The 25,018-nt window shown below is 38.9% G+C and overlaps 1 protein-coding gene across 1 annotated transcript; it reads right to left on the reverse strand.

Annotated features, from left to right (window-relative positions):
• Positions 1 to 11,507: 11,507 nt before the first annotated feature.
• Positions 11,508 to 12,456, reverse strand: LOC114710882 (vomeronasal type-1 receptor 4-like). The gene has a single exon (XM_028895177.2). It carries the CDS (start codon positions 12,447 to 12,449, stop codon positions 11,508 to 11,510), a length of 942 nt encoding a protein of 313 aa, XP_028751010.1. The 5' UTR covers positions 12,450 to 12,456.
• Between the last annotated feature and the right edge of the window lie 12,562 nt (positions 12,457 to 25,018).

Here is a 25,018-nt window from a genome sequence, read left to right on the forward strand (position 1 = left end):
CCCAAGTTCCTTTCTCATGTATGTGTGTGTGTGTGTGTGTGTGTGTGTGTGTGTGTGTGTGTATGTGTGTGCACATATATAGAATTCAGAGGTTGCTGTCCAGTGTCTTTCTGAAGCACTCTCCCTACTATGTTTGGGACAGGGTCTTTCACTGGACTCGGAGCTCTGTTTTTAGAATAGGCAGTCTGCCACTGACCCACAAAGATCCTCTTTTCACTGACACACAACATGAGGAAACAGGCCTGCATTGTGTGAAAAACCTTTAGATGGGCTGCTGGGGATCCCTACTCAGGACCTTCTGCTTTACAGCAAGCTGTTTTTCCCCATGACTCCTCCCCAGCATACAAGTGAATTTTTCATGGTGTCTATGGAATAACTGTCAGTAAATGTTTGGGAAGACAGACTCTGCATGAAGGTTGAGTCTACCTAGACCCTCATCCTTGGCCTTTAGTCACTGCACTCTAGAATACAAGCCTTGTCTAGTCTCTTCCCAATGCTTCCTCAGATCCTGACACCACAGGAGAAAAGAGACACTTCGACACCTCCATTCTTTCCATTTGTGATGTTTACAACTCAATTAAAATTTTTCTTTCTTATATTGATGGCAATAAGTCTTTTTAAGGGCTGATGTTGACACCCTCATAAGACACACCATTCCATGATCCTTTCATGTGCTAGGAGGATGAGCTGTGAGAATATTCAGTCTTCATCATGGCAGTGACTTTCAACTTCCTACTATATGGAGGCTGTGGGTCCCAAATTGGCCACACATTCCCCATCCAGCAGCCAGAATCTACTGATGCATTCTACTTACATAGGTGTGCTGCTTTCTTTCAGGCACAAGAGTTTGCAGAGGACAGGACAATCTGGGTGAGAACAGACCTCTGAGTTGGCCTCTTACTCCCTGTAGCTAGCAACTGTCCATGACAATTAACTTAAAGTTTACTCTTTTCTTTGGAGACAAGCAATCTCAGTCCTGTTTAGTCTATGTCTTTTATCAGTGGTGAAACCTGAGGAAACTGTACTGTGTCTTCATACAGGAAATCAGCTGATTGTAGTTTGATCATTAGACCCACTCAACAGGGATGTTGTGGGTTTTAAACTCAGCTATTAATTATGAAACATTGTGAACAGTGCTGATACTTGTTCATGGCAATATAAAGTTTGATTTCATCTCAATGCCATGGTTAATTACCTACAACTCAAACAACTGGACATTTATTGAGACTTGGGTAATTCATTCATTCAATTCATTGAGACTTTTTGAAATCTCAAAAAAGACACATTTTATCATTACTTATGAATAGAAACTAGCAGCCACTGTGCAGCACAGTAGTTAAAATGCTGTGAAGAATATAGTACTGCTTGTCTACCAACAGTTCTCTGGGTCTTATTTGGAATGACTAAGGGCCATGACAGAATGTCATCAAAAGGCTTGACAATAGCAATCCTCTATCTTTACAGGTCCTGCAGATCCTTAGCTGCAGAAGCAACAGCAGTATATTCAAGAGAAGTTTCAGTAAATGTCTGATTTTAATGGTGTAGCAGAAGTCCGAGGCCATGAACCACACCAACAACTCTTTGCAATGAACAATTACAAGTAAAGCAGAGTGGACAAAACGGTATACTGTGTAACACAGCTCAGCTCCTAATGCCACTAAGATGATTGGAATGGTCAGAAAAATGAAGGTAAAAAGTGTGATTTATGTTAGTTTTGTTTTTAATTCATTTTTTAACTTTGTTATGGGGAGAGGACACTGGGTTAAGGAGTGGATATGTGGAGATTCAGCAATGAAAGATATCAGGATGCCTGATATGAAGTTACCAAAGAATCAGTAAAAATATGTTTTAAAAAATTAACTATAAATTAAGGGGTGATATATAGCAATACAATTTGACACAGTCATTTTCCATAATATATAATACTTGTCATGTAGATAGACTGAATCTTTCTAGACTGAGAGACATTTAGTATTTAGGTTATTTAGAATGTTTTGCTCTTATTATAAGTATACTACTAGAAGCATATTACAGTAATATATTTACACATAGTGTTCCTCTTTATGTTAATATTTAGAAGTAGATGGTTGAATTTAATAAAATCCATGTTTTATATTCTATTTAAAACAAAAGAATCCTCTTACTGTCCCAGACTGTGGTGAGAATGGAGGAGAATTAAACCTTGCTTTGCTGCTTTATACTTTGTGAATTCACTGACATTAGAGTTAAGTCATAGATATCATTGTCAAATGTCCAACCTAGCCTTACTTCATGATTCTTCTCTGTAAAGGAATTCCATAGAAAATGGCTGCTAGGTAGCCCAACAGGTATAAGGTGCAAGGTGTTTGCTGTTCGTGTTTTCCTGTCAATGGAGCACTTGTGTTCTACACATTAGCTATTATATCTGGATTTTCAATGGTTTCTAGCAATCTGCATGCAGATCCTCTTGTTTGTGCAGCAAGCAGTTTATCTACTGATCAGTCTCCCCTGATCCAGAATAGGATAACTAAATATAGTAACACAGTGGGAATTTCTACTTCATCTTGCATTTGACAGGCTAGAACAATACAGTATTTTCATAAAATTCCAGAGCTATCACTATAACCACACACAAGTAATTATGATTGCACCTCTGAGGACATCACTAATACTTGAAGAGGTCATGAATCTGTTTCACTCACCATCATCAAAAATATCACTAAATACCCACACCCAAATTTTCTATTTTTGTCACTTTTTTGGGGGACTCAAGTGATTTCAGTCAATACTTACATTATATTAGTTGCAGTGCAGTTAATGTTATTCATTAAAACATTTCCCTCTTTTAGTGTCTTTTATATTTTTTTAAAAAAAGAAATTAGATTGTTTGGGGTAATTTCCATCATTCTACTATTTCATGGAACCCGTGTAGCCTTCCCTGCTGTGTGACAATTGATTAGCAAGTCTACACACTCAAGCATCTCCTTTAAATGTATGTTACAACTGCCAGCCATCCTCTGTGTCAGCACTTTCCCATGATCATTCCCTAGATCAGTTAATGTTCTGTTACCATTTCTACATTTTTACTTGATAATCTGCATCAGGGAATTCTTTCTCTCATTCTATATTTTATTACTTTAAAATACTGTCTATACTGTGAAGGACAGAGAAATAAGTAAATAATATTTTGATAGGATCTGCAAGGAGATGCAGTATGTTGGTTTTAATGCAGCAGTGCTGGGTTATTCATTAAATGTCACTGTTACCATTTGGCAAGATAAAATCCCAGTATCAGAGCTTTATTAGGAGAAGGGAGGGACAGAAGAGAGCATGACCAGGCCTGTGGAAGACATGTGCACAGAGAGAGGGGGAAAAGAAGGAAGATGCAGAGGAGGAGGAAGAGGAGTAGAAGAGGGAGAAAAAGAAGAAGAAAGAAGAAGAAGAAGAAGAAGAAGAAGAAGAAGAAGAAGAAGAAGAAGAAGAAGAAGGAGAAGAAGAAGAAGAAGAAGAAGGGGGAGGGGTCTGTGTCCGATTCCTTATGGATTCCCCCACACATGCACATATGGGCTTGTGGAGCTAGGCCACACATGCACAGATTGCATGATCACACTGCCACAAATTACACAATCACACAGCACACAGATTACATAGGAATGTAAGGCCCTTTGTTTGGCTACTAAACTGCGCATGGGTGATCATGTAGCTGGAGGAGTGGTCGGGAATTCCAACATTACAAACTCTTTGCTTATTATAAAAAAAGACAGATGAACAGCAATAGGGATGCTGTGTGTCCCAATAACTGCTTCCAGCTGATTTAGTGGGGGTCTCTTGACTCTTGGTTGGGTAGGGAAGGGAGCTTCTGAGGTAGACAGGCATCTTGGGATGGTGGATTGTTGTCTGCTGCTTTGGAGCTGTCCATCATCTTTCTCAGCTTGGGACTCTAGCTGCCTGTGTTTCTGAGGGTACTGGTGAGACAGAAAAGCTTAGAAAAAAAGAATTTTATTATATATTTTGGGGGGTGTGAGTCCCAGGGTAATGGAGGGGGTCCTGGGAATAGGAAAGTTTGGTTTATACTTATCTAAAGCAGATCTGACCTGTCCAGATGGATTCAAGCTGGTTTCTGAAGCTTAGAAGAATTTTTAAACATATTAAGAACCAGATATGGAAAATTTAAAATCGGAGTAGTTATTTAGCTGAGAGAACCAGGAAGGGAAAAGCATGTGGGGTTAGACCTTGTTCTTCTGGAATTGGTGACAAGGCAGTCGATCCTGGTGTCCTCTGTAACTTGAGAGAGAGAAGGACCCTGTCTGTGTCACTGTGCATGAGGAGGAGGAGAGGCACTGTTGATGGATCTGGAATGAGGAACCTAGAAGGAAGGAGCAGATAAAACAAAAGCTCCTACCTTAGCTGGAAAATCTCTTCCCATTAGGTACCCCTGAAATTAGAATTAAGTGGTGAGGTCTGTTGAGGTGGGTAAGACTGTCCCTCTACCCCAACACTAGGGAAATGAGGAGAGATGGGACCCCAAAACTTCCTCACAACTGAATAAGTGGCTTGGAGTCCAAAAGGAAGGAAGTGGATTGCCCCATGCTGCATCATGGGCTCCCTGTGAGCCTGTAGCTAAGTCTAGGTGGTCTGCTGGAGGTCTTTGTTTGATGTCCCTATTCCAAGAGGTGCATGAGGGCAGTCAGCTCACCAGGATCCCTCTCAGTGGCACTTCTGACAAGGCTCCATTGATGGCCCAAGTGGGGCAGTGGGACAGGGCAGCCTTTTCTTTTTTCTTTTTTTTTTTTTTGGTTTTTTCAAGACAGGATTTTTCTGTATAGCTTTGCGCCTTTCCTGTAACTCTTTCTGTAGCCCAGGCTAGCCTCAAACTCATAGAAATCTGCCTGGCTCTGCCTCCCAAGTGCTGGGATTAAAGACGTGCACCACCACCGCCCGGCTCCGTGTGGCCTTTTCTACAACACATTTAAAACAGGGACATGGAAGACTTTATGCAGCCAATTAGATAGCATGTACCAGCATTTGGCAATTCTGTTCATGGGCACCTTAAATGCCATAGCTGAGACTTCTGCCTGTGGGATCAGGGACCCTCTTTTCCAGATGCTTAAATTATCCCTGATGTCAGGAAACTCTGGGAGACACAAGATGGACTTTATTCCATATCTTAAATTACATTTTTTTTGTAGCTTTTGATAGTTTGCTGGTTTGAAGACAATTTTAGGAGGACCCGCCAGGAAGCAGGCTGTAAACTGATATCTGGCTACAGAGCCATCCAGATTATTATAATCCCAATGTGGGCCCTGATCATAAACTCATTTGCATGCATCCTATCCTGCTTCCAGACCTGTCCATGCTACTCACGGCAGATCAAAAACAGGTGACAGTAAGAGTGGAAGTGGGAGCCACAGTTGGGCAGTTAGAAGAGCCTGCCTGATACTGGAGAGTAGAGTGGAGAGGTTCTTTAGAGTCAGAGATTCCTCAGGTTTAGGAATGCATGTGAGCAGGATAGAGAAAATCAGAAAGGGAGGGTTCAGAGCTTAGGTAAAAAGCTTGGGGATAAGGTAACTCTTTTAATTTGCCTGTTCTCTGGCAGGAGTTAGATAATTCCCATGAAATATTGGGGTCCAAGCACCTATTGTGCAGCCATATTTACTGGTATTTAGGGATATTTAAGGCATTTCTCAGAGGAAGAATGGGACCAAGAGGAGGAAGCCTTTATATCCCATGACTACAGCTGAGAGGAAAAAAATAAAAAATTAAAATAACAAGTGGAATCCAAGAAGCCAATCTCAGGCATCCCTGAGGTTAGAGGAAGGATCTGTGAATCAGCACAAGTTATCCCACCCTTCGTCAAGAGGGGGTAAGGGTTAGGGGAGTACATAACCAGAAGACCCCCTTGGGGGTCCAAGAGTATTCAATGCTACACCAAGAGAGAATGGGTCACAGTGTATGCAGCCTGGGAACCCCCTGAGGGTCTGACAGTGAGAAATATTTCTCAGGCTACAGTCATGGGAAATGGTGAGGAATTGGAAAGGAAAGACTCACCAATCTGGGCAGCTGTTGTGTTGTATAGAGCAGTCTGGTGGCTGGGCAAATGGAAAAAGCAAGCAATGGTAAATTGAAGAAACCTCAATACAGAGTCCTGGATGCAGAGTGCTGGGAAAGCCTGCTTCATCACAGCAGCAATATTGGTTTTAATGTCGTGGTGCTGTGTTATTCATTAAGTGTTGCTGTTACCCTGTGAGAGAAAGGCCATGAGGCACAATAAGATCCAGTATCAAAGCTTTATTAGGAGACAGGATGGACACAAGAGAGTTTGACCAGGCCTGTGGAAGACATGTGCACAGAGAGAGAGAGAGGAGGAGAAGAAGAAGGTAGGAGTGGTCTGTGTCCCACTTCCTATGGATTCCCCTGCACATGCATATATGGGCTTGCGGAGCTTTACCATGCATTTGCAGATTGCATGATCACACTGCACGCAAATTACATGATCATGCAGTGCATGAATTACATAGGATGTGAGGCCCCTTACTTGGCTACTGAACTGTGTATGTGTGATCATGTAGCTGGCCAGGAATTCCAATACAGTAGATACTAGCTGTTAGTTAAGGCCAACACAATAGATGCCCAACTAATCTGATGGAGAATATGTTCATAAGCAAGGCTTATGAATAATATTGCCTATAAATAACTGGCTGTTTGTCTGTGATTCTCTTATGTTGTCCCATGGTTTCTCTTTAAAACAGTTAGGGACTTGTCCCATAACCTTAGCAGTGTATTCCTCATTTTTTTGCACACAGCTTCCCCTGTGTACTAATAGAAGGCTGACTTCACCCTACATTGTGTAATTCTGGTGAATAAAATGAACACTCAGAATTGTTTTTTGTTCCACATTATGGTGAGAAACTTATAGGTCCATTCCCTATATATGACTTATTGGCAAGGCAATTTGGCCAAGGTGTCTTTGTAGATAGATCCCAAGCAGGACATTCATAGATTTTACTCAAATGTGCAATTGTAAAGTGCCTGGCTTTGTTGAATCAAAGCCCTTCAGAGATGAAAGAGAAATGAATTGCTGTGAGTTTACCCTGCCAACTGATAACAGACCTTCAGGGCTTCCCTGCTTTGACCCCCAAAGCTATCCACACTTTGTATATACTTCCACCCCAGTTTATGATGCAAGATTCAATAAACTATTTATGTGTAAGTCCTGAGATTTGTGTAACTAATAGGAAAAAGCTATTAACCAACTAACCATGTCTGGAGAGAAATATCTTTCTCAACAGTTACCATGGGAGAGGACTCCACAGATGGCTGGAACAGCATGGAGACACCCAGCCCAGGCCTTGAACAAAAAACTACAAGGGCTTCATTTTGTGTTGTGAAACAATGCACAGTATAGAAAGAGTATTTTTAGAACTGAACCACTTTTTCTGCCAGCAAGCCAGCCTTCTGGCAAATGTGCTGGTGTGAATCTGCACTGTTAGTTTTCCCCTTGGTTTACACAGGTTGCCTTCGTTAATCAAAGACAATTCACTCTGTCCATTGACTTTTGCATGCTGATTTCAGCTGCAGCCATGCTTTTCTGAGCCAGAAAAAAAAATAGTCATTTTGATTTTTTTCTGTTCACTAATGCTAGCCTATAGTGTTACTTTCACCTTAGAAATATAGGTTAGGACAGTGCATGACTTCTTTACCCCTCCCTAGGAGTTTAGTCTTTCTCCTTTGTGACTCTTATAGCTGCCCCTTTAAGAGACAAGGTTACTTTTACAACCACAGCTCCCTGCCCTCCAGGAATTAAAGCTGATAGGCAATTGCTACCTGTGACTCAGTGTATTTACAAGAATGATATGTGACCCTGAGAAACAGCCTTGTAAAACCTTTCTACTGTGGAAATTTGCATTTGTATGTATATATATATATATATATATATATATATATATATATATATATATATATATGCAATGGAATGTGGAAGCAAGGAGAATAATAAAGGTCATGACCCAAACAGTTCATGTGTGGATTTATCCCATACCCCTCTGATAGAAAGGTCCTAAGTCCCATTTTGCTTTGCTGTGGATTTTTTTCTCTGAACCCTGTATTTAACTGGGGAGCAGGTCTTTCAGATTACATTAATATTTCTTCCTGTATTTTACTGTCTCCAAATACACAGAGATGGTTTCTATAATGAAGTCTTTCTTCTTTATTCATTTACCTTTTCATGAAGATTTACTGATACTGTCATTGGGAATCTAAATTCATTTCAATGCCATTTCTGGGACAGCCTCTCCTTTAAGAAGCCTTAGCCTCTGTAGACTTTCCTCTCATAGCCTAGCCCTCAAAGTAGACCAGTCATTAGTTAGCCTTTTTCATAAGTTCTGAGCCATCATTGTCCCAGTGCATATTGTGGACAAGACAGGTAGTAGTAGGTTTTGTGGCTGAATTGGTGTCCCAGTCCCAACACTGGGACCCTAGCCTGGTAACAGATGATGGCTGGTTCATACTCAATATGTTCCATTACAAGGAATCCTTGCTAGGGTCATCCTTATAGGTTCCAGTAAGTTTGTACTGCACTATGTTTCTATATTGCCACCTATTTTAGTTATCTCTTTCCACACTCTCCACTCTGTCTCTCCTTCCCCCATCTGATCTCTCCTGTTCCCTTCCTCTATGTGCATACAGTCCACCCACAAAATCTATTCTATTTCCTCTTCCAATGGAGATCCATGTATTCCCCCTTAAACATCTCCTCTTATTCTAACATCTCTGGATCTGTGAATTGTCGTGTGATTACACATTACATAATAACTAATATCTACTTATAAATGAGAACATACTGTGTCTTTCTGGGTCTGGGTTGCCATACTCAGGATGGTTTTTTTGTTTTATGTCCACCCATCTGTTTACAAACTTCATTATGTCATTTTGTCTAACAGCTCTGTGATACTGCATTGTTTAAATATACCACATTTTCTTTATCTATTCTTCTGTTGAGGGACATCTAGGTTGTTTTCACTTTCTGGCTATTAAGAATAAAGTCACTATTAACATAGTAGAGCAAATATCTTTGTTTTTGGATAAGGCTTCTTTTGGGGATACGTGCAAGAGTGGTATTGCTGGTTTTTTAGGTAAGTTGATTGCCAATATTTTGAGGAACTGGCATATTGATTTCCATAATGTCTGCACAAGTTCACACTCCTAACAACAATAAAGGAATGTTTCCCTTGGTCCATATCTTACCAGTATGAGCTATCAAATGTGTTATTGATCTTAGCCATTCTGACAGGTGTAAGATAGAATCTCATAGTAGTTATGATTTTTATTTCCTTAATGGCTAAGGACATTGAACATTTATTTGTTTCTCAGTCTGTGAGATCCCTATATTTAGAATTCTCTGTTTATATATGTCGACCATTTTTAGTTTCATTATTTGGATTGTTGATGTCTAGTTTCTAGAGTTCTTTACATATTTTGGACATTAGCCCTCTACCAGATATGAATTTGATGAAAATATTTCTCCATTCCTTGGACTGTCATTTCATCCTATTAACAGTGTCCTTTGCCCTACAGATGCTTTTTAAATTCATGAGGTCCCACGTGTTAATTCCACAATAATCTGTGTTCTGTTTAGAAAATTGCCTCCAACTGTGATATTTTAAAGGTGTTCCCTACTTTCTCTCCTGTCAGGTTCAGTGTCTGATTATATGTTGATGCCTTTGATTCACTTAGGCTTGAGTTTTGTGCAGGGTGTTTTTGACATGCAGACATCCAGTTAGATCAACACCATTTGTTGAAGATGTTTTCCCTCAGTATATATCTTAGGCTTTTTTTTTATCAAAAACAATGTTTTGAAACTTTCTCTCTTATACATTACATCCTAAGAGGAGTTTCTCCTTCCTCCTCTCCTTGATGTTCTCCTCCCCCACAATCACGTTCCTCCTACTGATTGTTATGTTTCATGGACTGTCGTGGTCAGTGTTTGTGGGACCCTGTGAGCTCCGGTCTGATACGGAACTTCACTGCCTTCCAGTTATTTGCTGTTTTGTTCCTTCACTGCTGCTGTCTGTGTACTCAATGAACCCACTTTTCAAAAACAAAAGCTGACAATCATGTGTCACTTCCCATACAAACCTGGGACATATATGAAGTCAACTATAAATTTAGATTAAAAAGGAGTTATGGGGTGATGAGTTAAAATTTCACAGTGACAGTTATGTACTGCTGGAAAGGAACGAGACCAAAAGATCAATTAAGGAGCCTGATCATTTGATTGAGGCTGAAAGCATAATTTCATGGAATGTGCTAGTAGCCAGGAGAACCAGGAAACAACAATGCTTCATTCTGCCCCCTCTTGCCATGGGCTAGTTGAATTCTCTTCAGAGTAGGTCAGTGTTTTAATTCAGTTAGTTTTGGAAAATAATGGACAGAAACTAACAACAAATTAAAGGAAAACATGTGAAGCTACTCCACTAGAGAGACTTTAAAGCAAAACATTTGGCTTAACTGTCCTCTTTAAATTATATATCCTGATTTTCTGAAGATCAGACTCCAGAACATTTCAACTTTGTTTTGAGGGTGACAGAATTTCACTATATCACCTAAACTGGACTCAAATCCCAAATTTACCCACTTCTCCCACTTAAGAACAGGGACAATAAAATCTGTGCTACCTAGTAGTCCATTTTTAATTTCCCATCTTTCATTTAACATAAATAATCTGACAATTTCTTGCATAAATGCCTCCACTATTTATTATTTGTATGCAGTTACTAAATTTCAACTCTGAAAATTTTCATTTGAATGTTGATATAAACCTGAGTTTTATAAGTGTATTTATATCAAATTTGTAAATTTCTCGGGGTTTTGAATTATACTTCAGATTTAAGAAACACATTGTCGCCGGGCGGTGGTGGTGCACACCTTTAATCCCAGCACTCGGGAGGCAGAGGCAGGCAGATCTCTGTGAGTTCGAGGCCAGCCTGGGCTACCAAGTGAGTTCCAGGAAAGGCACAAAGCTACACAGAAAAACCCTGTCTCAAAAACCAAAAAGAAAAAGAAAGAAAGAAAAGAAACACATTGTCAACTGAGTCTACATTCCCTTCAGTGCTCAGAACGTGCATATCTTCATTATCATCCCAGGCCATTCTGACCTTTCTCAGATGTTTCATTTGTTCTCTATTGCTGACAGACAATAATACACGATTCTGCAATTTAGGATGCAGATCTAGGTACAGACCTACACTGGTTAACTTTTGAACTGAATGACAAAAAAAAAATGTTCATTAAAAATACCATCTTCGTAGAAGCTCCCCTAAATCTCTATAATCCACATTGCCACCCAGCTTAATTGTCTCTGTTGCTGTAATACTCTTCATGCAAACAATGAGTTCTTATCCCTAATACAAACTGTATCAGGAAAAAACTGTAAATATTCTTAATCTACACTGAAGCATCGTATTGACAGTGAGTTCACTGAACAGAACTTTGTAGAAGACATGGAGAGAAAAATGCAGACAGCTCAGCTTTTAGAGCTCTCTGACTACACAAGTACAGCGTGTTCTCTGACATGAACAACATGTATCGCAGAGCCTGAAAAATGAGGTGTAGTGGTTGATGAGCAGAAAGGGGCAGAGTGCTGGGAAGCATGCAGACATGGCCACAAGGGCATTGGACAGCCACTTAGTGGTTCCTTCAAGGACAGAGAGATAAGATGTTAGGACAACAGAGGTAACATAGAAGAGCAGGAAGCTGCTCACTAGGGTGAGGATTCTTTGGGTGGCTCTGGTCTCAGGGGATGACCTAGGAGATTGGGATCTGTGGGTGTGTGAGACCTTCTGCTTGTGTTTGAGCAAGATAAACACCATGTAGCCACTGGACCACATCATCAGTCCCGAAAAGATGGCATCATTGGATGCCAGTAGGATTGCAATAAATGTACTGATTAGTCTTCCACGACTAATAATAACACAGTATCCATAATCATTTATACGAGTAACATTTCTCCCATGCTTTATATCAGTTGTGTATACAGGAATGAAGACATATACCAACAGCTGGAGGGCCCAGCACAGACCCAGGGAAGGACCAATGATCCTGGGGGCTCTGACCTTGAGCTGGGCCCACTTAGAATTACTGGGGCTGATGGTGATGGCTTGAAAGACACTCAGCAGGGATGTGGAGCCAAGGGATACTCCTCTGGCAACTCTATGAAAATATAAGGCAAGTTTACATGAAACATAATCTACATAGTAAGTCTGACTAAAAGCAGCAATGGTCTGTGGGATTCCTCTGCAGAGAACAATGAAGTTGGCCCAGGTCAGGTGTTTGACAATCAGGTGTGTGGGCTTCACCTTGATTCCAGAGAAGTCAGCAATGATAAAACAATAAATTAAGATTGAGTTGCCCAACAATCCCAGCACAGTCTGGGACAGGAAGAAGATCCCCAAAGTCAGGTCTCTGGTGTCCATTCTGTAAAGGTCCTGGGTCACTGAACAACAAATCCAGAGGACATGTGTTATACAAGTTGGATCATGCTCTTCCTAGCTTGTCTCATAATATACTGCATACACACTATCACCTTACATTTATAAATAATGTTAAAATGTGTCTTTCAAGTAAGAAGTTTGTTAGATCTCAATGAATTCCTATTGTTTGAATTGCAGATAATTAACTGGCACATTGTGGTATAAATCAAACTTTATATTGTCATTAATAGATGCTAGCTTTTTTCAATGTTTTGCAATTAATAGCTATTTTAAAATACACAAGTTCATTGGTGAGAGTCTAATAGAGCTGCTTGACAAGACCATAAATACAATAGAGGGTACCTGTAAGTTCACCCTTTGCCCTTAGTCCCTGCTCCATGGAATGGAGTGTCTGTATAGAGTCCTTAATTTCATCACTCCTTATGTTGCAACAGCATCCCAAATCTGACTTTCTTGTCACTTTCCTTCCATTGTTTAGGATAAAAGGTTGCACAAGCAATATGAAATTTATCAGTATCTATAAGACCTACAGGAGGTAAATGGAGCAGCCAACCTATGTTGCAGGGTTGCCTTTATGATTCTTCCTACAGTCCCTAGGCCTGGAAGACATTCAAGAGGCAGATGGTGCCAAAGGACACACTCCTTGCAAATCTTTGAGTGTACAAAAGGAGACTTTATATAGAATCATTCAAGAACTCTTTCAACCCCAACACTACTTTTTTGTGGGTCACTCCTGAAGAGAGAATGATTAAGATGTTGGCATCCATTAGCTGCATTAGAATCAAACCTGTGGACTTTATGAGAATTCTTTATATTAAGTGATTAGATAGTAGAAAATAAGAGAAATTTCCAGAATTCTTGTTATACTTTGTGAAAAGATAATTATTCTTGTCAAACTCCAGAAGTCCATTATATGATTTGGCACAATTTTCTTTAGAATATGATGAGCCTATTGGTCTGGTTATAATGAATAATGACAAAATATTGTATCGTGAGGGAAAGGATGATAGTGTTAGCTAGAATGAAGCCAGAGGAATGGGGGAAGCAGAGGGTTTGTGACAATCAAAACACTATGAAAATGCCATAAAACCTGTTACTATAAAAAAGAGAAAATAAAAAAAATCCAAACAAATAAAAAGTCATACAAAGTGAAGGTAGCAAATGCTGAAAACAGAAACTCTACATGCCAGCAACCACTTTTTTATTTTCCAACATTCTATTCAGTATTCATTTATTCTGAGAATAAGTACATCATATAATTACAATTTTATATGTGCTACCAAAGGTAAGCTTTTTATAAGCTCCTGTTCCATCACTATTTTTAAAATTAAAATATAATTACATCGTTGTTCCTTTCTTGCCCAAAACATTTCCAAGTACCTACACACACACACTCCCTCTCAAATTATTTGAAATTGGCCTATTTTCTTTAGTTGTTGTAACATACATATGTGTGTGTGTGTCTATATTTATATATGCCTATACATATGTATATACACATGTAAAGATACAGACATATACACAAACATATATATGTATATATACATATATATACATATACATATACTCTTCTCAATCTGCATAATGTTACTCGTATTAAATGATTTTGATGTTCAACAATTCCCACTGGATTTTCAGGTTTTCTCTGGGGAAGACTTTCTCTCCTGCTCTCAGCAATCCTTCATTACCTGTAGTTATTATGCATCAGAGAAGAAAAATCTTTTACAAAAAGAGGAGACTGTTACAAAAAGCTACAACTGATCAAAATTCAAGAACAAGTGGTTTTGTGGTAGCAAGCCTGAACTGACCCAACTAAAGTACAATGCTTGTCCTCAAAACTCAGGGTATGTTGTCACAGAAGAAGGAGGAAGACTGTAAGAGTCAGAAGAACAGATATTGGTTGTGAAATTGCATCTCCTAGAAATGTCAGAGAAGCTACAGCCTTTAAGATTCTCCATGGCAGCCTAAACAAGGCCTACATATGACACCAACAGAACGCTAACAATGAAGGGAGAAATCTCCTGGGCCCCATTAATCCCACTTTGAAGAATAACTAAACAAGGAATTAACATTTTATATCATCCAGTAACAATCATGGAATCTTTGACATGCAGACCTGCATCACATACCCTGTGACAGGCCATGATTTATCAATTCATATGTGCACAATAAAATTGTACATACTAATTCTAGGCTTGGGAGATTCCCTGTCATCACTGCTTGGTGAATATAGATAGTTATTTCTAGCTAGCATGATAGATGTGCACATTAGCTAACATGTGACAGAGGCCCAGCAGCCACTATGACCCACCATGTATTGATGAGTTCACAGTGTGAACAAAGTGCTGTGCTGGAGGACCACACCATGGCTTACATTCTACAGGAATAAGATGTTGAGCAGCATTTGGCATCAGACCTTCAGCAGAACTATTTGAACCAGAATCATCTGCAGTTGAGTAAGCAACGGCAAGAAGAAGCTCTAAAAACCCAAACTCAGTGCCAGAAGTACTACAAAAATCTTGAAGTAAGAGATTGAGAAACTGCTCAGGAAATCAAGAGAAGCAGGCAATTGAGGCATTCAGGAGAGAGACAAATGAGGACCTAGTGAGTCTCTTACAAAAAAAAAGGAGGTTTACCAGAAGAGGAAAAGGAAGAAACAAATTCCAGAATTCTCTAGATTCTGCAGTTACTATTGAGAAGATGGAGGAATGGAACCAAGAGTGATGAAGAAGCTGTCTTTACTCCAGTGACCCACAGGTATCAGGAATGGTATGATGCTAAAATTGACCAGAAATTGGAGGAAAACTTTTGTAAATTTTTTCAAATTCTAATGATGGAAGTAAAGAAAGCTTACAAGAAAACCAAATGAAGAAAAAAGTTGTCTTTGGAGATAGGAAAACATGAACCTGAGTGCAAGCAAAAATAGCTAAGTCAACATATTCAAAATCATAAGACAGAGATGAATACAATGTTTTATGGTTGACAGGCCATCACAAACATCACCAACAACAACAATGGGCACTGAAGATCTGAATCACACTCATTTTACTAATGAGCATAATGCCACTCCTCATTTCTCAAAATGAGACTTCTCTATTACTGTCATGCTTTTTTTTTAAATAAATAAACAAGTTTATAAAATTTCTACAAAGATAATTCCAAATCTCAGCACTGAGGAAGACAATATAAATACACAAAATCGTATGGACTAAAAAGATCCTCAAAATATACAATATTTACTGATATAGGACTTCATTTATAAAAGCCCCACACAATTAAAATGTGCTCTAACCTCTGAAATGTTCAGAAAGCTATCTGATCACTTCAGCAGTGCAACAGAGGTCTAGTTTTGGTTAGCTCATTAAAGGGAACTTTTGATATTCTTACAGTATTGTTTCTGTTCTACCTATTGTGTTGCAAGATGTGCTTCACTTGTAAAATCCACATGAAATGTATGTTGATGTTTTGTTTCTTTTGTTGAAAAACTATGTCATATGGAATAAAGAGAAAAAGAGAGACAGAGAGACAGAGAAAGACAAAGGGGGAAGGAAAGAAGGAAGGAAGGAAAGGAGAGAGGGAGGGAGGGAGGAATTGTTTGGACTTAGGTTGTTGGTTAAATGGCAGCTGGTGTCTGTATACAATCCTCATGGAATCACAGTTTAAGATTTTGATGCCAAAAACATTTTATATTTGCCAACTCTGATGCTGACTAGGATGTGATTTCACTAACACGTTAGAACAATACCACAAACATGTTCTTCAATTGTGATTTTACTGCTCTAACTATTGATCATACATGTAGGATATAGGACATCATTTAGGATACCCACTGTCCAACAGGCTCACATGAAAAGTCAATCTCTCTGGAGGATTTTTTAACTCTGCCTCTCTGTTGTACTTACCCAGAGGCCATGAAGTTTCTCAGGAAGATGATGCCAGTGGACCTACACTGCCACATCTAGGAGGGTGGAAAAAATTACAATTATTGACAAGATGATTGATCCTAAGAGTTTTTGTGGCCTTTGAAACTCACTGAATGACAATGACTAAGATGTATCTGTAGGGTGTGCCTGAAATTTGATTATTTGGTTATGTAACTACATCCAGTCTAGTGAGGAAGAAGTAATGATAAAGAAAAAAATAGTGACCAACATCCACCACTGTGCAAGACCATTCCTGTGCTCAGATCTGTGAGGTCACTCTGTTCAATTTGGAAATAGGCGTTTGTCTTCACAGCCAAAGAATTCTGACCAAGAAGGTACTATGTGTTCCTTTTGGTCACATCCACTAAAATGCCATTCTCACTTTTAAATATGCACTTTGTTTTATTTTGATAAGAGTTAAATGTATAATGGAAAATATGACTACAATAAATATTTATTTTTATTGTATGCATAGCAAGCTGTATCATTCCAGTCCTACAGTCTTTCTTACCAGATCATTTCATGTTTCAGATCAAAAAAGACCCAAAGACCAATATCAATGTCCAGATCAAAGTGATTCCATTCGTCTCTTAACTCAGTGGTGAATAGACCTATTCCACTCAGGAAACTGCACAACAAAAGCTGCCTGTCTTGTATCCAGCTCCCTCAATCATGCATGACCATCTTCTTTTGGTTGTAAAAAAGTTTTCATTCAAGGCAACTAGAGAGAAGGCTCAGTGGTAAGGAACACGTGTTGCTGTTGGAGAGGAGGTAGATTGGTTCCCAGTGGCCACATGGTGGTTCATAACTGCCTGTAACTCTAGTTCCAGGAGGTTCTGACACCGGTTCTGTTCTCAGCAGGCATGGCATTCTCATAGTGCACATTTGTCCATGCAGGCAAAACTTTCAGGCACAGAAAATGAATTAAAAAGATAAAGGAATCTTTTTAAAAAATAAGTTTTCCTTTTTGAATAAACATTTCTTTTTATAGGCAAATGCCAAGTGCAAACCAGGCTTTTTAGGTTTTACCAAAATGCAGTGCTCTCTAATTGTGGTCTGTCATGACCGAAAACTGTCCCCTTTTCTAGTTTGAATTTGCTAGCACAAGATGAGCCTGATGTTGCTTACAACACTGAAAATATTCTTTATTTTCACTTCAGGGATAAGGGCTATAATGGTAACTATGGAGGAATTACTAACCCCATTACTCTGTAAAATATGCAAGATAAAACACTAATGATTGCTGAAATACCATAAGAAGAAAGTTATCTAAGTAAAACATTTCATTTAAAATTCAGCATATACTTATTTTTTATATTGATGAATCTTTTACAATATTTATAATACTCTCAGATAGCAGAAAAACATCTTAGATACATAAAAAGGAACCTGAAGAATGTGAAAAGTTCACCATTTTCCAAACTAAAACAAAGAACTAAGTGTGGAAATAAATTTGGCCAAGGGGTAGAGCCTTGCCCTTGCATGCATAAAACCATGTGTTCCTTTAGCAGCAATAGAAAAGAGTTAAGGGAAGGCATGACACCAGTTTGTGCTTATCATTGGTGTATGATTCAAGCAACAGGGATAACTCAAACCCAAGTAAATGAGAGCGGTTTCAAGCCACCCGTTTTACCACTGGTCATTCAATACAGACTCATAAACAGTGTTGCATGAGAATACTGTATACCCCAGAAAAGGATTTACATCAGTATCTCCCAGGGTCATGTGCTTCTTATATTTCTTTTCAAATGTTTACTATGGGCATAAAACTATGGTAAGTTCAACTATAACAGTCATACTGTAAAAATTATCTACACATCATGCAAGGTAAAGTGAATTATCACATTGACTTTTTAACACAATACTTCAACACCTTCACAGACAGACTGCATTAACCTGGTGTAAGCCACAGTCACTCTAAGATGGGCATTTATAGTCATAACCAACAGGGACTGGTATAACTTTATAAACACTTCTGCCTTTCTCACTCACTTCTTAGCTATGGAATTATTCTTGTGCCTTCGGTCTCAGTTTCAGGTATCGGTTTCTACATCAGATTTCCATTACTAGACATGAACAATTACACAGGCCTCTCTTCTTTGCTGGTTCTGTTGCTCAGACTGAAACATGAAGTACTCACCAGGCTTCTTGCCTCAGAAGGAAGATGAGTTCATTGGGCAGATCTAGACTTATTAATAAGTAGTGCTGTGTGAGAGTCAGCTCAGACCTGAGATAGAACTAGTGACTCTGTGACCTCACCTCCCTCCAGAACTGCAATTTTCATTTCATCTGCAGTGACAATGACAGTGTGGCTTTGGGAGACAAAATAATTCATGAAACTTTTTCCAGTTGCTCATTAACAAAGATTGTAGCTGAAGTTTTCTGTGTTCTGGCCTGCTGACAGTCAGGAAAAATCTCTCCCACTGCCGTCCCCCAAGTAAACACACAGAGGCTAATATTAATTAAACTGTTTGGCCATTAGCTCAAGTCTATCCACTATTATCTCCTTTCCAATTCCTTTCTTGTTTCACATCAGTATTCTCTCCAAATTTCACGTGCTTCATTAAGAAAAGAAGAAATAAAGGGAGAAAGGAAGGGAAGGAGAAAGGAAGGAAAGCAGAGAATACTTAGTGATGCTTATATGTACCTAAGGCAGGGGCATATATGAAAGCAAGGTTTGCCTCTCTCTCTAAAAGACTGAATCCTTAAAGTTATCTGGCACTTTCTGTCTCTGGAGTCTGAAATTCCCATCAGTTCTTCAGCTAGGAGTTGGACTTCCTGCCACATCCACTCTGCTTGGATTTTGTCTTCAAATATTTTGTAGGTTTTGTGTGTACTGTTCTGGAGAGTGAATTCACATGTGCAAGTGCCCTGTTTAGTCTGGACAAAACCTATTTCCTTGGAATATTCTACCACCTCTTATTCTTATATTCCTTCTGCCTCTTCTTCCATTATGATCTCCTAATCTTGGGAGGAAGAGCTGTCATATAGATGTCCCATTTATAGAAGGACCCCCAGAGACTCTCATTCTTAGCACCTTGAATGATGGTGGGATTCTCTGTTAATCACCATAGAGTGCAAAACAAAGCTTCTCTAATGAGAGTTGAGGGATAGATCTACCCACTCCCAGAATAAAAATATTTGTAACACGAATCTTTAAAGGTCTTACAGTAAAAAAAAAAAAAAATAAAAAAAAAAAAAAAACAGAGCCAGATATTGAGGTGAAAACTGAAAGATCAGAAAAGCAGAACAGCTAGCCATTAGCTTACCTCTATGAAATCCTCAGTCTCAAGACAGTGAGTTCCTGTTTCCATGTCTTATGGACCTTTCTCTGCTCAGACATCACTTCCTGGGATTAAAAGTGTGTGTGTTTCCCAGTACTGGGATTAAAGGTATGTGTAACTACTGCCTGGCTTTGTTTCCACTGTGCCTTGAACTCACAGAGATCCAGAAGCATCTCTGCCTCCCAAGTGATAGGATTAAGGGTATGTGCCACCACTGCCTGACCTCTATGTCTAACTTGGTGGCTGGCTCTGTCCTCTGATCCCCAGGTAAGCTTTATTGGGGTACACAATATATCACCACAAAAAAGAGCTTAGGGAACATTTTATTACTATGTCATCTTAGCTGAATATTAGTATTATGTTATTCCCCAAGATCTCTATACTTTCTAGACTCATATGTTTGTGCATAATGATGGGTTCAAGCAGGGGTATATCAACTTGTGAACTGGGCCTTCAATTCAGTCAAGAATCAGTTTATTACACCTGTGATGCTAATGACAGTATTGCACCAGACTTGTTGTTGGTATTGTTCTCATGGTTCATACTTCCATAATTATTTTATTACCTCTAGCAGTGTGAAAACCATCCAGTATAGATGGAATTTCCACCTTGATTTCTCCTTGTACCGTGACTCAATATATTGTGTCTTTATCAACAGGGTCTATCAATCTAGGGACCACAGACCCCCTACATATTACAGGCTATTGACGTTGTTCTTGGTTGTCCTCAATGTATTTCTAATTTTCAACACCTGACCTGCAACATTTTAGAGTACTTGGAAGAGTTACATAGAGACTCATATCTGAGGACAATACCTAAAGATGTGGGAGTAAAAGGGAAAACATGATGTCACAATTAGCACTGGTGATCATTAGAACACTTAGTAAAATAAAATAAAAAATAATTTTAAAACAACGGCATGAACCAGTGCCTAAGGTGTGACACCTTGCACAGCCTCCGTGCAATGGGGAAGGACTTGGACCGCCCTCAGCTGAGTATGCCGAGCTCTGCTGACTCCCCATGGGAGACCTTGATTTGGAAAATGTGGGGTTGGGGGGTGACTTGGGAGGGAGGTCTGGGGGATGGGAGGAGGGAGGAGGTGGAATCTGTGGTTGGTATGTGGAGTGAGTGGAGAATTTCTTAATTAAAAATTTAAAATGGCATGAAAATATTGAGATAATGAAAAATGTTGATCTTGTAAAACAACCTTTTCTTAAATTCTAAGAAATTTTCTTTACTTTTGAAATTTAAATATAGTTACATCATTTTCCCTTCTTATTCCTACCTCCAACACTTCCCTATAATGTCTTTCAAATTTATGGCTTTTATTTCTTTAAATATAGTCACTTACCCCAATGCACACTCACAATCATAAACACTCTCTTTATGTAAATACAAACTGCTTAGTCCATAGTGTTACTTGTATATATGAAATTTCAGTGCTGATGATTTGGTATTTGATGACCAAGTGGAAGGTTCTTCCCTGGGTGAGACTATTTCTCCCAATCCAGCATTCCTAAGTTGTCTAAAGTTCTCTGTCTATGGGTAAGGTCTCAGGAGATTCAGCCCTTCCATGTTAGCATGTCTATCAATATCATCATTGTTCAAGTCTTGTTTAGGAAGCCACATTGATGAGACTTTATGAGTTTAGCTTCTCTGACATTTGTAGGAGATGCACTCTCACAGAAAACTTCCTGTTCCTTGCAATCTATTCAACTTCTGTTTCACTATGATACTTGAGCCTTTAGTGTAATTGTGTTTAGATGTATCAAATGGGCTGTACATCACAAGGTCACTTGTTCTCAGCAATTTGGTCTGCTATAGTTCTCTGTAATGGTTTCCATCTGTTCCAAGCCACATTTCCTTAGCAGGGCATGAAACTAGTTAACTTCATTTACTTAACTGTGGTTTAAGAATAAATATTTACAACATCATTAGGTATCCTGCTGGTCTAGCAAAGTGACAGTAGCAGGTTCTTCTCTAAGATCCATGACTTCACTAGTTCTGAGTAGTTGGCTCAGTTTTCTAGCACTAGTACTTTTTCCTTGCCTAAGGAGAAACATTTCCAAATTATTTTTATGTAGCCATTATATAAGTATATAAATATAAATATATGTGTATATACAGACAGATACATACATATGTAATAAAATTTCCCTTCTATCAATGGCTTAGAGAGAGTTAAGTTGCTTTTAGGAAAGTGTATACAAAGAAATAATTATATTATGGGAATGAAGCCAGTCATTAAAAAAACAGAGAATTATACCAAGTGAATATAATCATACAAAAGAGTTTCCAGCCTGTTATGGTGTCTCACACTTCATTCCAAGTACTAAGGAGGCAAGGCAGGCAGATTTGTGAGTTCTGGATCAGTTTGGTCTATGAAGTGAGTCCCTGGACTCACCCAGCACTATGAAAAGAAACCTTGTTCCCACCCCAACAAACAAACAAACAAACAAACAAACAAACAAATAAATAAGAAGGAAAGAGTAATAAAGAAAAGAAAAATGAACAAGAATCAAATGTAGTTATGCAAATTCTCTTGTTTATGAATCATAGATCTTATATAATTATACAAATTTATGGAAGCAAATACACCGAATAAAAGACATGAGAAAACCTGTCAAGGGGAACAAAGGGGACAAACAGAATGAACAAGAAAATGGAATCTGAAGAGCATGAGGGAAATATGCTCACTGAAATATATTGTTGTATGAAAATCCCTATTGTGTCAATGAACATCCACAGTGAAAATCAATACAAGATAAAATGATGGTTGATCCCTTCTCCCAGCAATTGTCCTGTCATGAGGGCTGTCTTTTCCTTGACTAATTTTCTTGCTGTGACAACTTTTGTCTTTTATCCTCCATCACTTTTCTTTATGTTTAAAATGTCTGCTGCTTAGTCTGGAGATGTGGCTCAGTTGGGAGACTGCTACCTTAGCATACAGAAAGCTCTGCATTTGAATTCTCACACCTCATAAAAGGGTGTGGTGGCACATTCTTGTAGTCCTAGAGCAGTCGGAAGATAGAGGTAAGATATCCAGGGTCATCCTTTGCTATATATCAAACTTAGGTCAACCTGGACTACATGAGACTCTGTCAAAAAATGATAAAAGAAAGGAAGGAAGAAAAGGAAAAGAAAAATAAAAGCCTATTTTTGAGAGTATATTGCCTATTTTTGAAGCTCTTTTTTAAGTTTGGGTCCAACTATTTCCTCTCACTTCAAAGTTGATCACAAATTTCATATTGAAATCTGAATTTTTCCTGGTTCTTAGTTGTAATATTCCCTATTTTTCATTGCAATTAAAGTAGATATTTGGCTATTACCCTGCAGTTTTTATTCGAGTCCCTTCATCTTTTTCCCCATACATAGCAGCCAATGGTAGCCTTATGTCTGTCCCAGGCTTTCAGAATCAAAAGGAACAGGTGTAGATCCAGATGTCCTTGATCTCTTAATTTTCCTTGCACATATCCTTCAGCATTAGTTACTGTCTTTTGCAACCAAGGAAATGCCAGACTTTTCCTCATTTCATTTTGAAGTATTAGAAATTGCTGCTAGGATCTTGTGCACACTCAGCAAGAACTCTAGGACTCAACTTGTATTATTTTTAAAATGATTCAAATCCCTATGTGCAGGGTTGGTAACCAGCCTGAATTGCTATTTGGAGATAGTGGAAAGTTCACAAGTACAGTCTAGTAGTTTAGTACTAGATGGGTCATTTAGGATGTATATTTGAAGAGGACATTAGGAACACGGCCACTCCCTCTCTCTTCTCTTTGTTTCCTATAACGCATGGGGTGGATAGGTTTTCTCTTCCCTCATCATGTACTGTCACACCACAGGCCAGGGAATCAATGGGAGCAAATTCCTGTCCATTGAAAATTGTAATTCATATGTTACACATTGTAAAACATATTAAATGATATTGTAACATCCCTATTATATGCAATTGTATTTATAGTACTGTACACAATAAATTTCTCTATATATTCAGTGGATGAAGTATATCAGGCACATGACTTATGGAAGACAGAGCTTAGGGGTGAATTAGCAAATATCTAGTCCTGCTAACTTGTTTATAATTTCAAGACTAATACATAGAATCCTATCTCATTATTTGATTTTGAAACATGTCACATATTTTCAAATGTTCCAAAGTGGTTCAAACAGGCCAGCATCACAGCAGATGTTCTGTCATCTGGAATTTAGAGTCTCTCTGCCCCTCTTCTGTGATGTTCCCAGAGCCACAGATGCAGGACCTGTGATGTAAATGCATACACTCTAGCTGGGCTCCCCACAATCTGTTGATCTCCACATTTTGTGTCCAATTTTTTTTGTTATAGTTTTTTTTGTGTGTGTGTGGTGGTCTCATTTGATGTAAAAAGAAGCTTTTTGGTGAGGGATATGAGCTACATTTATGTGTGGTTCTAAGGATAGGACATAGTAAGGCACTATGCTGGCCTAGCAAAGTGGGTGTTGTTATATGTCAAAACGTTTTCTGGCTACATGCAACACACATGACTGCTAACCCCAGATAGGGATCCCAGAACAGACCAAAGTATGGATATCACTGTAGTCCACCTTGGTGAATTTTGAGGTTTATTGTGGTTACTTACAGGAATATGCATGAGGGGTTATTTAGAAGAACAGAAATCACATTTATCATAGAAGTCCACCTAAGCCTGTGAGACAACTCACAAGAGCTTGAAATCTGGAGTTCACTTCACAGCCTTCAGATAACTCAATGGGTTAGAGAGTGTCTGTTCTGAGTGAATTGGCTGGTCTAATCCTCATCTATTCAGTTCTGCTGTTTGAGTTCTTCCAAGCAGCTTGTCTTGTCTCAGAGGTCTCCTTTAAAGATGGACTTTTATTGTTTACCTGGAAGAAGGGGATCTTGTGAACCATATTAGTATCAGGGACTCCCTGAAGTTATATTGAGTCATTTAGCTTGCTGCTTGTGGTGATTTGAATAAAAATTGGCATCATAGGCTCATAAGGAGTGGTAGTATAAGGAGGCATGGCCTTGTTGGAATGGTATGGCCTTGTTAAAGGAAGTGTGTCATTGTGGGTGGGCTTTGAGGATTCAGATGATCCAGCCAGACCCTGTGTATCTCTCTCATCCTGCTGCCTGTCAATCTGGATGGAGAATTCTTGGCTCCTTCTCCAGTACCATGTCTATTTGCTTCCCACCATAATGAGAATGTACTGAATCTCTGAGACTGTAAGTCAGCCCCAACAAATTTGTTTCCTTTCTGAGTCACTGTGGTCATGGTTATATTTACAGCAAGAAAACTCAAACTAAGGGACTGCTTGAGGAGATTCCTTGCTAGATATACATTTT

This window comes from Peromyscus leucopus, chromosome 1 (genome assembly GCF_004664715.2).
Source record: "Peromyscus leucopus breed LL Stock chromosome 1, UCI_PerLeu_2.1, whole genome shotgun sequence".
NCBI lineage: Eukaryota > Metazoa > Chordata > Mammalia > Rodentia > Cricetidae > Peromyscus > Peromyscus leucopus.